The 13534-nt window shown below is 43.3% G+C and overlaps 1 protein-coding gene across 9 annotated transcripts in view; it reads left to right on the forward strand.

The window, feature by feature from the left end:
- tle2a (TLE family member 2, transcriptional corepressor a) overlaps window positions 1-12865 on the forward strand; it is a 32823-nt gene extending 19958 nt beyond the window's left edge. The window contains exons 5-20 of one of the 9 annotated variants that reach the window (XM_039694885.2): window positions 1630-1692; window positions 2162-2266; window positions 3000-3213; window positions 5291-5307; window positions 5572-5667; window positions 5765-5809; window positions 5891-6052; window positions 7425-7551; window positions 8266-8459; window positions 8540-8619; window positions 8737-8986; window positions 9076-9323; window positions 9405-9552; window positions 10186-10336; window positions 10475-10551; window positions 12064-12865. In XM_039694885.2, coding sequence (XP_039550819.2) covers window positions 1630-1692; window positions 2162-2266; window positions 3000-3213; window positions 5291-5307; window positions 5572-5667; window positions 5765-5809; window positions 5891-6052; window positions 7425-7551; window positions 8266-8459; window positions 8540-8619; window positions 8737-8986; window positions 9076-9323; window positions 9405-9552; window positions 10186-10336; window positions 10475-10551; window positions 12064-12171 — 2085 coding nt within the window. In that variant the 3' untranslated portion in view covers window positions 12172-12865. Of the gene's footprint in view, window positions 1-1629; window positions 1693-2161; window positions 2267-2999; window positions 3214-5244; window positions 5308-5571; window positions 5668-5764; window positions 5810-5890; window positions 6053-7424; window positions 7552-8265; window positions 8460-8539; window positions 8620-8736; window positions 8987-9075; window positions 9324-9404; window positions 9553-10185; window positions 10337-10474; window positions 10552-12063 lie in introns of all 9 variants that reach the window. The other 8 variants (XM_089116406.1, XM_089116407.1, XM_039694888.2 and 5 more) reach the window with 8 other exon arrangements.
- Window positions 12866-13534: the final 669 nt, after the last annotated feature.

The following is a 13534-nucleotide window of genomic DNA, read 5'->3' on the forward strand; positions in this document are numbered from 1 at the left end:
TGAGAACCCCCAGCACTGCCTCAAAAGACTCAGCGGCTCAATGGGGCAAGACCAGTGACCTCCAGAAAGAGAGCTCACAGGGGAGGCGTCACTCCTCTGGGCTGGACTGGAGCAGCAGATGCTGGGCATGAATATTTCAGGGATCCTCTCTCCTCGCCGTGCAACAATTAGCATGAACCAGATGTGGAGGGCTAAAATATTTACTAGCTGTGTGAGCGGAGGTAGCAGGTTACACTCCTGCAACATCTTGGTTTGGTAGATGCGTTTTGGACAGGATTGTATTGTTTGCTATTGCTTAGGCATTTCAGTCTGTTACTGTAGTTTCTGCCTCAGACTCATGGGCCGTTTGATGCTTTGAGCGTTCAAATATGGTAATAACTGGCAGAGTTGATCTCTAATCTAACTGGCTGGTTTTGTAATACTAACTATTGTACTACTACTACTACTACCACTGTAGTACTACTACTGTACTTTTGTACTACTACTGTACTACAAATGTAGTAGTACAACTACTTTACTACTACTCCTGTACTTGTACTACTGTACTACTACTACTACTGTACTAGTACTATTGTACTACTACAACAACAACTGTTGTACTGTACTACTCCTGTACTTGTACTAATATACTACTACTCTACTATTGTACTACTACTACTACTACTGTACTACTACTACTGTACAAATGTAGTACTACTACTGTACTACTACTCCTGTACTTGTACTACTACTCTACTATTGTAGTACTACTACTACTACTACTACACAAATGTAGTACTACAACTACTACTGTACTGCTACTTCTCTACTATTGTACTACCACTACAACTGTAGTACTACTACTACTGTAGTACTACTACTACTGTAGTACTACTGTATTACTACTACTGTAGTACTACTACTACTACTACTACTACTACTACTACTACTACTACTACTACTGTACTACTACTACTACTACTACTGTACTACTTCACCACCACTACAACTACTACTACTGTACTACTACTACTACTACTACTACTGTACTACTACTACTACTACTACTACTGTACTACTTCACCACCACTACAACTACTACTACTGTACTACTTCACCACCACTACAACTACTACTACTACTACTACTACTGTACTACTTCACCACCACTACAACTACTACTACTCTACTACTTCACCACCACTACAACTACTACTACTGCTATACTACTTCACCACCACTACAACAACTACTACTACTACTGTACTACTTCACCACTACAACTACTACTACTGTACTTCTTCACCACCACACTACAACTACTACTACTGTACTACTTCACCACCACTACAACAACTACTACTACTACTACTGTACTACTTCACCACCAATACAACAACGACTACTACTGTACTACTACTTCTGCAGTACTATGACTACCACTACTAGTGTAATAGTAGTAGTTATAATTTAGATGCATAAAATATCAATGTATTATTATCAGTAATAGTTGTAGTGTCTTCATTATCATAAAATAGCCAAACTAGGTTAGGAAATGGTAATTTAACCTTTTAAAATGAAAAAATGAAATCAGTTTTTATTTGCTTGCTTTCTGCTTCTAAATCGTACTCGCTCTCCATATCTCTGCAGACGGAGATCGCCAAACGGCTGAATGTGATTTGTGCCCAACTTATTCCATTCCTGTCGCAGGAGGTGAGATGAGACCAACACACACTTAGTCCCACAGCTACACATCATGACACTCACACATGCCACATTGCATTCAGACGTTCTGTGATTGATAATCACTCACTTGTGCTCTCACACACACAACATCGCTCTTTCTGTTTCTCACATACATGCAATCACACTTTTTTTTCTCTCTTCCTCTCATATTTCCTCACGTTTTTCACATAGTCTCTCATTCTGATGCCTCTGGGAAGCCTATTGTTGTTCTTGTAAACCCACTTTCACAAAAACGCTTACGCTTTGCCCAAAGCTTTTCCTGACAGAAAAACAACTTCCCCCTCCTTTTTTAAGTGTGTATTCATACAAAATGTAAGCGCACACACCAGAAAATGAAAATCACACAGTACACAAAGACACACTAGGGTGGCCATCTGCCTTGTTTTGTTGCTTGTTTGTTTATCATTGACGGCCATTTTTCGACCTCCGTCCACAGCACCAGCAGCAGGTGGTCCAGGCCATGGAGCGCGCCAAACAGGTGACTATGGGGGAGTTGAATGCGTCGATAGGGGTACGTGGACTCCCCCCTCTGCCTTCCACAGTGTGTACTTCCATCTTTTCATCCTTTTTATTTAGCACTTTCCTCTTGAGTTGTCATTGCGGTTTTCTTTTTTTATGGTTTAGTTGTTTGAAAAACTGCAAAGTGGCACTTTCCTAACTAGGCTAGGGATATCCAAAACTGCATATTTTCGAATTTGGCTAGACAACTAGCTTATGTTAACAATGCTTGTGTGTTTTAATCCCCATTCACGATTTTTCACCTCATTTCCCATATTTTTTTATTCACTTTTCCGTCTTGATTTCTCACATGGCTGTCATCAGCTTCAGCTCAAGTGATTAAAATTTTATTTAATTTTATTTTGGGGTGCTCATTAGCGAAAGCTGCAGCAGTGCTGTTCCCCCGACCCATCCGTTAGAGCAGGTCAACACCATTTCGATAGGCTCCCTCACTCCCCGGACATTGGGAAGGGATCATAAATGCATTCCCTTTGTGTAACGGCCTCTTCGTCTGTGGTGCAGATCCAAGTCTTAACTGTGTTGTGTATTTTTTTTTTGCTCTCTCTCTCCCTCCCTTTCCTCTCATATCTCTCTCTCTCTCTCTCCTCCTCATGCTCTTTTCATTTCCTCTGGCTATCTGTTTCTTCACTCCACTTCCATCTCGGCCTCTATGTCGCTCTTTTATCTCCCACACTCCCTTCATCTATTTTCCCCCTCTCTCTGACCCCCGCCCTTCCTTCATCGCTCCATCGTCCTCTTCCTCTCGTTCACTCTAGCAACAGCTGCAGGCCCAGCACCTTTCCCAGCATGCTGCCCAGGGGCTGCCCATGGCCCCTCACCCCTCCGGCCTGCCTCACCCGGGACTGGCTCTGGGAGGCGGCTCCGGGCTGCTGGCCCTGTCCGGGGCCCTTAGTGCCCAGCTGGCCTCTAAAGACGAGCGAGCGCATTTAGAGGCAGTGGCGGCAGCCGCCGCAGCCGAGCACCACAGAGGTATAACAAATAAAATCATCCTGACATATCACTTGACCAGTTTATTAACAACAGGAACTTACAAATTAAATGCATTTACAAAGGCAAGTTGTAATGGAGCTTTGTCGAGTAATCGATGGGACGTCACAAATACGTAAACGAATTGATCTTTCAGGCCAAGCGCACAAACCACGCGGCCAATTGTTGTCCAATTAACGAGTGTATAAGTTAGTTTGAGTTTGTAAAAAAACCCTACTGGTATGGTTTCAGTTAGAATAAAGTGCTTTAAAAGGATGGATTGTTTTAGTCCAGCTAAAATCGAACTTTTAAAGTTATAAAATATATAATTAAACTTATTGTTTAATTCTGGGTTCAGACTACACAATATCGGGCCGATTTTGGCACTATCTGTTTGACGTAGGGTGTCATGGGTAGTCGTAAACGACAATAGACGTCGGGAGGCAAAAATCGATCCTTTCATCTTGTATAGTGTGATATAGTGGATGACAACCGACGTCACGCTTCCGACGCTTCACAACGTCCCGACAGGAAGACTAGCTTGTTTCTCTTCGACAGGGTTCATTCACATCTCTGATGTTGACCAATAGGAGCACAGAAGCTCATCTGTAACACCGCTTTTAAACATGCCGAAACGAAAGGGAGATGATTTTATTGGTGCTGTTTGGTGAAATTATGCAATAGAGGAAATGTTATTTGAGGTATGTCAATAATACTCTAGCCTTTTATGATGTTTTCTTGAGGAACTAGAACCAAAAAGTGAAAAAAAGATAAATGCTGGGCTGGCGAACGATAGCGAAGGCGGTTCAGTGAACCGGTGAGAACTGGAATTAGCATTAAGCTAACACGTCTCTTCGGTAGCCATTGTTTACGCTCTTGTTTCCAGAAAACAGTTGCTAGTTCCGTCTTTTTAATAACATCACACGTGTCGTCAAAGATGGCAAGCGACAATCGGTCGGAAAGCACTGTGTAGCCTGACGTGTTTCTTGTCCATGGTGTGACAAGAATTTAGGAGTCAAAATCCCTTAATTTGACACTGTAAATATCGTAACAGACAGAAATATTGTGTAGCCTGAACCTAGCATAAGGTCTCACTAGTATGTACTAAATCATCTCAACACGAATTAAACTAAACATTACTCGTCAGGGCTGCATGGATTTAAAAAAAATTCAAATTGGAATAAAAATAAAAGTTAATGATGAACTTTAAAGGCCAATTTTTACTTCTGCGTCAAGGGTACGCCGTAGTGTAGGCGTAGGCGACGCCGTTGTGAGCATTTATACTTCTGCGTTGCTCTGCAGTACTGCTCCGAAACGCTAGTTGGCGGCGGAGGGTTTTAATGTTCCACTGTGTTTAAATTCCTCACGGCTAGGTTACTACAAGCAATGGCGACTGAAAGAGAGCGGATCATGTTGGAGTTGGAGCTTATTTAGGTGGAAAAACAGTTAATTTTAGTGAAAGTACTAAAACTAAAAGGCAGAAATGAGAGAAGACGTAGGAGGAGATGGTACGTGCGGAAATGCGTGAGATGGTACATGTGGAAATGCGTAGGAGGAAATGCGATGTTACCAAGCCGACCAGTCACAGATCTTGCGGTTCGTGTCGTCGCGACGTGTAGTTACGTTTTTGAGGAGGTGCGCGTCAGGCTACGGCGAAGGGTACACGGTATGGTACCTGTGCGTATGCTACGCCGTACCTACTGCGCGCATCCTACGCAGAAGTATAAATTGGCCTTAAGGATGGCGCAATTTGGCCATAAAATTTTCTATGTAATACTAATACTAACCATTATTATTATTATTATTAGAACAACCACATACCAATGACCTTAATCTAACCTGAAACGTTGACCAGTTCATCTTTAAAATCTGTCAGCTGATGCATTTCATCATTGAAACATGAAAGAGTGGAAACTGAAGGAGTCTGCTTTTGTTGTTTTTAGCTGTGGGGTAATTCAAAGCCTTGTTTTGTCTGTTGGAGGGTGAGTTTTGTCTAACTGTCATAGTCACATTGTTTGTTTTTTGGTTTGTTTTGACTGGCATCGGGGACGTTTACCTGCCCTTCCCATGATCCACACAGACCGTGAACCTGGACCAGTGAGTATCTGTAGTATCCTTCCATTTTCTTTCTCCCTCTCGGTCTCATTCTAGTTGAGTTCTTCTCAGTGCAGACTGTCATGCATTAGGCGTCTCTATTGCCTGTGGGTCCAGCAGTTATAGAGCTGATTTGATTTATACCTCGTCTCCTACATCATTATCTCTTTCTTCTCGCTGACACACACACTTACACGCACATCCTCTGTCTCCTCCGCCATTCTCTCTTTCCACTCTCATTTCCTCATCTTTCTCTTCCTCTCCCAGAGTTCACTCTCAAATGGAGACAAAGGCAGGCCTTCAGACTACCTCAGCAATGGAAAAAAGAGAAAAGCAGAGGAGAAGGAGTTTATGACAGACTACGTAAGTGTTAAATATGCATCGTCCTCTGCTTTCATGAATCAAAAAATGATCTGATTTGATTTAAGCACACGCTCAACTAAGGCGTTTTGTCTTTCAGGGCAGCGATGCGGAGAAGAGCGACGACAATTTGGTTGTTGACGAGGTCGGTTTGTGTTAAAGAAAGAAAACAAGGCTGGCCATATTTTCCCCTGATTAAATCGTCATGTGCTTTCCGTTCCCTCAGGACCCTTCTTCTCCAAGAAGCGTGCAGTCGTACTCCTCCAGAGAGAACGGATTAGATAAACTCCCTCCTTCCCGCAAGGAGCCTCTGCCCCAGGCCAGTCCGACCTCGCTGGCTTCCTCCAGCAGTGCTGCTTCTCCTTCACGCAACAAGGAGCCTCCACCGGTATATATATACATAAATTACTTGAAAATAAACTTTTTTTATTCGATGTTATACAAATGCATTGCTCATTTAGTGAACAAGTTCCTTTCCCTCCCTCAAACAAAGTTGTCTCGCCGTGCACAATACAGTTTCTTTTTCCTGCATATCGCATCCCTTGCTCCTAAAAATGCAAGAAGTCAAGTTCCAGTTTGAGTTTGACATACCGCTGCACATTTACGTTGGGACAGGGGGGCGGGGTCACCCCCCACCCCCGGCCGCCCCTTATTTCACATAAGGATATAATAAGGATTATGCATTAGCACGCATTGTGTAGTATCGTGCAATTTATTCGCGAAAATTAGTTTTTACGTGCATATGATACTCGGCTTTCGCGTGCATTTGATACGCAGTTAATTTGCGTGTAATACACATGCACCCCACACCACTAATTCTACCCAAACGTTTAATACACACGCACCCCATACCACTACTAAACCTACCCTAACCAACCCACGCGTATCTTATGTAGCCTACATAAAAACTCGTTTTCGCATATAGATTGCACGAGACTTATTAAGTGTGATCGGGTTGATTTATGAGACGCGCTCCGGTTCACGCGCCGGCGCCTCCGTTTCCTAATTATATTGTCCACTATATTTGCTGCTTGTTTATTAATCCAGTCAATTTGTTGATGAACACATTGATTAAAATGAATATACGATTTATACGAAACAAAATTCCCTTAAAACGAAAGTTAATAAGTGGTCAGAATTATGTGTGACCCATTCCAAGTGTTTTCCGATATATGATGACTCAAGCACTGATGGACCAAAGAGCGCGCATTTCGACATTTGCAGTAAAAACTGTAAAAAAAAAATGCATTTAATACCATTATATTGAAACGTCTGTTTATATACTCCATTAATAAAGGAGTCCAGACATTGGAAACATATCAGTCCACATGCGTTTTATATTTAATATGAGGGAAATAGACATGCATGTGTGACACAAAAAATCTTTTAGGTAGCAAAATATTTTTTTAGAAAATTCTACTAGACTAACGTCACTCATATATCATGAAATTTCACACATCCACAATTTCTTGAGTTTTATTAAAAAACCTTAACTTTTAAGTAGCTAAATATTTTTGTGTAATTCTGTTAATTACACTAAGGTTAGATTTCATTGAAGGTAATTTGGAGCGGCCAAACAGATTTAACTAATCATAAAGTCAACCATGATAAATAACACAGCCTACTATAGGCCTACACTAAAAAGGCCTGCCCCTCTCACAATATAGTTCCCACGTCCTTGCCGCTGCATCTTTTTTCCATTTGACTGTATACCGTTCCTGAATAATTAATGGGCGTAAATGTGTTCCCTAACCTTATAGAGAGAGAAGTCCAGCACTCCAGGGATGAAGCCCGGCACGCCCATGTCCCAGGAGTCGTCCACCCCAGGCCCCAGCGTTCCTCCGCAGTTTCGTCCAGTTCCTGGGAAGCCAGGCGTTGACCCTCTTGGTACGTTTCTGTTTTATGTCGGTAGTCCAAGTCTTTAGTGACTGTATTTGTGAAGTGTTTAGTTCCACCAGGTTTGAATGTCTTTTTTGAGGGTTGTCGGATTGTCAGCCAGGAGAGGGCAGTAGTGGTCTTCCCATGTCTGAGAGGACGTCTTGTTTTAATTGCATCATGGTGCTGAGCTCCTTTAATTTAAGCATTCCTCAGAGTGATATTAAAGGGTCTCTTTCTTTTTTTTTTGTCAGGATCTTTTTATTCAAAAATGCATTTAAAATACTATTCATACTTGCAATTACTTGAATGCACCTCTTCTGTGATGAGCATGGTTTTAATTACTGAATTAAAATTCATTATTTTTGAGGGCATAAAGTCCTACTGTCTTTATATCATAAGGAAGAAAAAGGCTCAAAAGATTGCAATTTGATGAGAGCTTGAAACCCTTTTTTATTATTTCTTAAGAAAAAAAAAATTAGTAGTTTTCCATAATTTAATCTTAAGACATGGCATGGTGCGACTCTGTAAATGTACATTTGTAAGTTGTTCAGGATATTTGTTGAAAGTTTAACCAAAAAATGTGGTGTTAACTCTGCATTGACAATTATTAAATTATTACTTAAGTAATAATTTATAAATACTTGATTTAATTAATTATTTAAATGCTTCAACACTGAGAAACATACCTCCATAAATCAGTTCCCTCCATTTTTGGATTCTTAGCTTTAGGTCTGAGGAACCCATTGGCTGTGCAGGGCGCGTACCCCCCTGGTGCATTTGGACTTCCTCCGGGAGTTAATGGGGAGTTGGCGGGAGCCGCGGGATACGGTGCCGGTCTCCACCTCGTCTCACCTCAGATGAATGGCTCTGCCGCTGCTGTCGCTGCTGCCGCGGCTGGATATGGACGTTCACCTGTGGTGAGGGGAAAAAAAGCTAACCCTGCATTTTCCTTGTGCCTTTTTATGATTTAATCTCATTGCCCTACTTGCTTCCCAAGGTGGGCTACGAGTCTCCTCACCCTCATATGAGAGTACCAGGGTTACCTGGTAGCCTGCAGTCAGCAGCTTCTGGAAAACCGTAGGTTTCCAGTGCCATTTCCCATATTGACTGCTTATGTAAAATGCATCAATTATCCAGTGTGAACGCTCTGTCTAATTTGTCTATAATGCAATTGTTCGTCTTCCCCGCCACCAGTGCTTACTCGTTCCACGTGAGCGCAGATGGTCAAATGCAGCCGGTACCCTTCCCTCCTGACGCCCTCCTCGGCCCTGGCATCCCGCGGCACGCCCGTCAGATCCACACCCTGAGTCATGGAGAGGTTGTGTGCGCGGTCACCATCAGCACCTCCACGCGTCACGTCTACACCGGCGGGAAAGGCTGCGTCAAAGTCTGGGACATCAGCCAACCGGGCAGCAAGAGCCCAATGGCCCAACTGGACTGTTTGGTGAGATCTGCGTCATGTGAAATTCTCCTACTAGTTGCTATTTGCCATCCAAGTTGGACTATAAAATTTCTACCTTTTCGACCAATCAGAATCGAGACAACTACATCCGCTCATGCAAGCTCCTCCCAGATGGGCGGACCTTGATAGTTGGAGGTGAAGCCAGCACACTGTCCATCTGGGACTTGGCCACGCCGACTCCACGCATCAAGGCCGAATTGACGTCCTCGGCTCCGGCCTGCTACGCTCTGGCCATCAGTCCTGACAACAAGGTCTGCTTCTCCTGCTGCAGTGATGGAAACATCGTGGTCTGGGACCTGCACAACCAGACGCTCGTCAGGTATCTAAAGACTCCTGCTGGTGAGATAGACGACGTTCTTCTTCCTGAGGTCATGTGATGTTCTTGTGTCGCCCTCCGCAGGCAGTTCCAAGGCCACACAGACGGAGCCAGCTGTATAGATATTTCCAACGACGGGACCAAACTGTGGACGGGGGGTCTGGACAACACGGTGCGCTGCTGGGACCTGAGAGAGGGCCGACAGCTGCAGCAGCATGACTTCACCTCACAGGTACGGAGCATTTGAAGAGTTTTCATGCAACTCTTAACATTATTCAGTTTTCAATCAATTTGTTTTCAATTCGTCTTTTTCTGAACATTTTGGCCTTTCGTTCACACCGAGACTGGGTCTTTTTTTTGAATGCCATCATAAAAGGTGTTTAAAAAATGATGATGCACGTTTAGCACGTTTATTTGATATCTTTGGTTGTACCAAAGTTGTGGCTAAAGATAAATCTTTGTACAATCTTCAAATTACATTCCTGAAAAGAAATGCTGTCCTTTGGCAAACCAGACCATATGGGCTGTGTTCAAAGTCTTCTTTTGACTATTAAAAAGAGTACATTGTATATAGTATTTTTACGTATGGACATTGATAGTAAAGTGTCCAGGATGCACACTCGAGAATCTTGTCGGAAGTAAAAGATCATGCTTGGAACGTTTTCCCAACTTTTTTATGAATACTATGAATTCAGGCATATTCCTCTTTCAAATTGGACGAGTGTGGACAGAGACTTTTTAAACGAAAGTACTGTTATGAAATGTATCCAGGCCGAATCGGGAGGTTCCGTTGTCGTTCAAACCTTGGTTGTTCAAAATTGTGATCGTTTTTAGCATTAAACAATGTGTGTATTTGTGCATGCAGATCTTTTCTCTGGGCTACTGTCCTACGGGCGAGTGGCTTGCAGTGGGGATGGAGAGCAGTAATGTTGAAGTGCTGCACGTCTCCAAACCAGACAAATACCAGCTGCACCTTCACGAAAGCTGCGTTCTCTCGCTCAAGTTCGCCTACTGTGGTATGTTTGGTGGATTTTTCGTTCTCTTTAAAAACGTCTTGTTTTTACTTAAGAAATTCAGTAAATGATCATTTGAGATTGAGCGTTATGGAAAAACGTAAAGATTATGCATAACACCATACTTTTTCACTTTTGCAGGTAAATGGTTTGTTAGCACAGGCAAAGATAATCTACTGAATGCATGGCGAACTCCATATGGATCAAGCATATTCCAGGTATTGTGCTGTTTGGATTGAAATTGGTGCCTGTTGATTATAAATACTGCCGTGTTGGGGAGTAAATAACTAAAAGTGGTGATGCTACTAACTACATTGTAAGCAAGTTTCAAAATGGTGCAGCTTTTCCAGTAACAAACTACTACTTTTAGCTTTTACCGTTACTCACTGTTTTCTGCTAAGTTGGAATCTAATCAAGTTTGTAGTTTAGCTAACTACTTTGTAAAGAGTAGCTTGAACTTCTTTACAATTTTGCTTTCCAGACTACAAGCTATTCAAATGAGCTTCCCCAGGATTGTTGGGAATTATCGGTTGTATTGTGTTACAACTATAATTATATTTTTATCAGCATCATTGAGACTTATTAATTTCTGAGACATTAGGATGAGGTCAGTTTATTGTTGAATAGACTCTCTGGGCCATATTTTAACAATCTGAAACGCAAGTGGCAAAGCGCAAGTAACTTTGTGGGCGGGTCCTTCAGACTGACGGCTGAAGGTCTGGAATTCATAGCAGCTTTCTTTGGCCAAGGCCCGCCCATAAGGCCGTTTGACCGACATGTCAAACAACCAATTACAGTTCGTTTCGTATCAGCGTCACGTTTCGGGGCATGGAAATGTCCCCACAACAACAGACCGGCGTGCAACAAGTCAGTCAGCAGTCAGCAGCAGTCACCGGAGGCGCTCGTAACAACGCTCCGCGTTACTAAATTCACCCACGAACTCGCGCTCATGTCCAACTTATGCCTGCTTTGTCACACGGCCAGTTCAACCTTGTATAAATCAGGTTATGTGTGTAAATCACGTGCCCGCTCACGAGCGCTCACTCTTAACAGACACACTGTCCCCGGCGCTGCTCGTGCATCAGACCGGGTCGTCTCATTCAAAACAGCCAGCTGTAGCTGTCAGCGAGCCGCCGCACATTGAATACTCACATGAGTCAGACTGCGAATGTAAGTTACGTCCCCGCCCCAGAGCGCTCACGCTTACTAAATAAACGCCTCACCTCCGGCGCCGTGCACTCGCTACATTCCCTTTAGCCTTTAGCACATCTAGTGGATGCATAACGCAAACCCAGTCAAACGTTTGACTCTGCAGTAATCCAGTGTGCGCCCTATATATATGAATACTGAATCGGCCAGCTGCGACGTCAGCGTCTGTTGTTTCATGTTTGCCCACAAACGCGGCTGATATCCCCTTCGCAATTAAGTACTTCACTTGATCTTCCATAATAGTTAGGAGGGGACATACAACTACGTTTAGCTGATCTTAATAAATGCTCATTGTCACTCATATAAACACAACAGTTTTTCTTCCGCAATCACGCGTCTGCGCTTTGTTTCCCGGCGGACCGAAAATAAACGCGACACTGACAAAATAGGAATGATGCATGCGCCGGGTGCAAGATGGAGCCCTCTGTGTGTCCTATTTATCAGGATACAGAAGACAAACTGATTAGAAATGCTATCTAACACCTGAACAAACTCTCTAACTAATCATTTTTTGTCCGCAGTCTAAGGAATCGTCATCCGTCCTCAGCTGTGACATCTCGCCTGACGATCAGTTCATCGTCACTGGCTCAGGAGATAAGAAGGCTACTGTGTATGAAGTCATTTACTAAACTGAATGTGTTCAGAATGTCGCTCCTAAAACGATAACAAAACTGATTGAATTGAGGAGACCAGATTCATCGTCATTTTGCCTCCGAGTTGGGAGACAAAAGGTGTGACATGGACATGAATATGGACTCTGAGACAGCAGGACGGCTGTACTTTTCAACTCCAGGATCGGATGGTGGATCTTCAGAACTGACCTTGTTGTTTTTTTAATGCTGTGAGGAAAGCTGGTAGTCTAGCTTCAAAAACATGGAATTTCTCCAAAGACCTCCTCTTTTCTTCTTCTCTTTCTTTTTTTTAAACAAGCTGAAACCTCTGTAGTGAATATAGTAGTAAAAGAAATCTTATTTTTTTAGCCTTCGGAATTTTCACGGAAATGGACAATTATGGAGCCGCAGTGGATGAATGAATTATGATGGGACCGGCCTAAGACTTCTTCATTGATCGTTTTCTTAAAGCTGACCTGATCTCGGCTCTGTGTTATGATTGTATGGATGATGTAAAAGACGATGGACTCTATGATGTAGGACAACAAGGATTTTAGTGTTTCATTGACTTCAGGGAAATGGCTATAAAGACACTCAGTTAATGTCCTATCACGTGAATACTGTATGTTGGAGCATGTTGAAAATTATTTTGACTGTTTGGTCGCAAACTTGGTATGTATGAACTGTAAATAAAGCTCTTTAAAAGCCAAAAGACACTTGCATTTATTTGTAGATTAAAATCTAATTTCTAATGAATAAAGATAGTTTTGTTTTTACCCTGCTTAATGATGCAACAGTGAGTAAATCCAATTATTACATTTAAATGTTAAAATACTTTCTGGTATCCAAGCTTTTGAAGGACCCCCCTGGGGGGCCGACAGGAGGAGCCCGGAGTTTCGGGACCCCCGAGGCAGTTCCGCAAAGGCCCCCTCGGTGGAGCCACCCTCGAAACGTCCCACGAACCCACTATTCGTCCGTTTGACCACAGCTTCCACGGGGTGTCCGGTGACCATGCCCCCGTCCCACGAACCCACTATTCGTCCGTTTGACCACAGCTTCCACGGGGTGTCCGGTGACCATGCCCCCGTCCCACGAACCCACTATTTGTCCAATAACACACTATATTTGCCAAATGTCACGGGACCACTCCCCGCCCATTCCTGGGCCACGCCCCTGTCCCACGAACCCACTATTTGTCCAATAACCCACTATATTTGCCAAATGTCACGGGACCACCCCCCGCCCACTCCCGGGCCACGCCCCCGTCCCACAAACCTACTATTTGTCCAGTGACCCACTGTATTTACCAAATGTCCCGGGACCACTCCAGGGCCACTCCCCGTCCCACGAACCCACTATTTGTCCAATGACCCACTATATT

Source organism: Pimephales promelas, chromosome 2 (genome assembly GCF_988280905.1).
Source record: "Pimephales promelas chromosome 2, fPimPro1.hap1.1, whole genome shotgun sequence".
Lineage (NCBI taxonomy): Eukaryota > Metazoa > Chordata > Actinopteri > Cypriniformes > Leuciscidae > Pimephales > Pimephales promelas.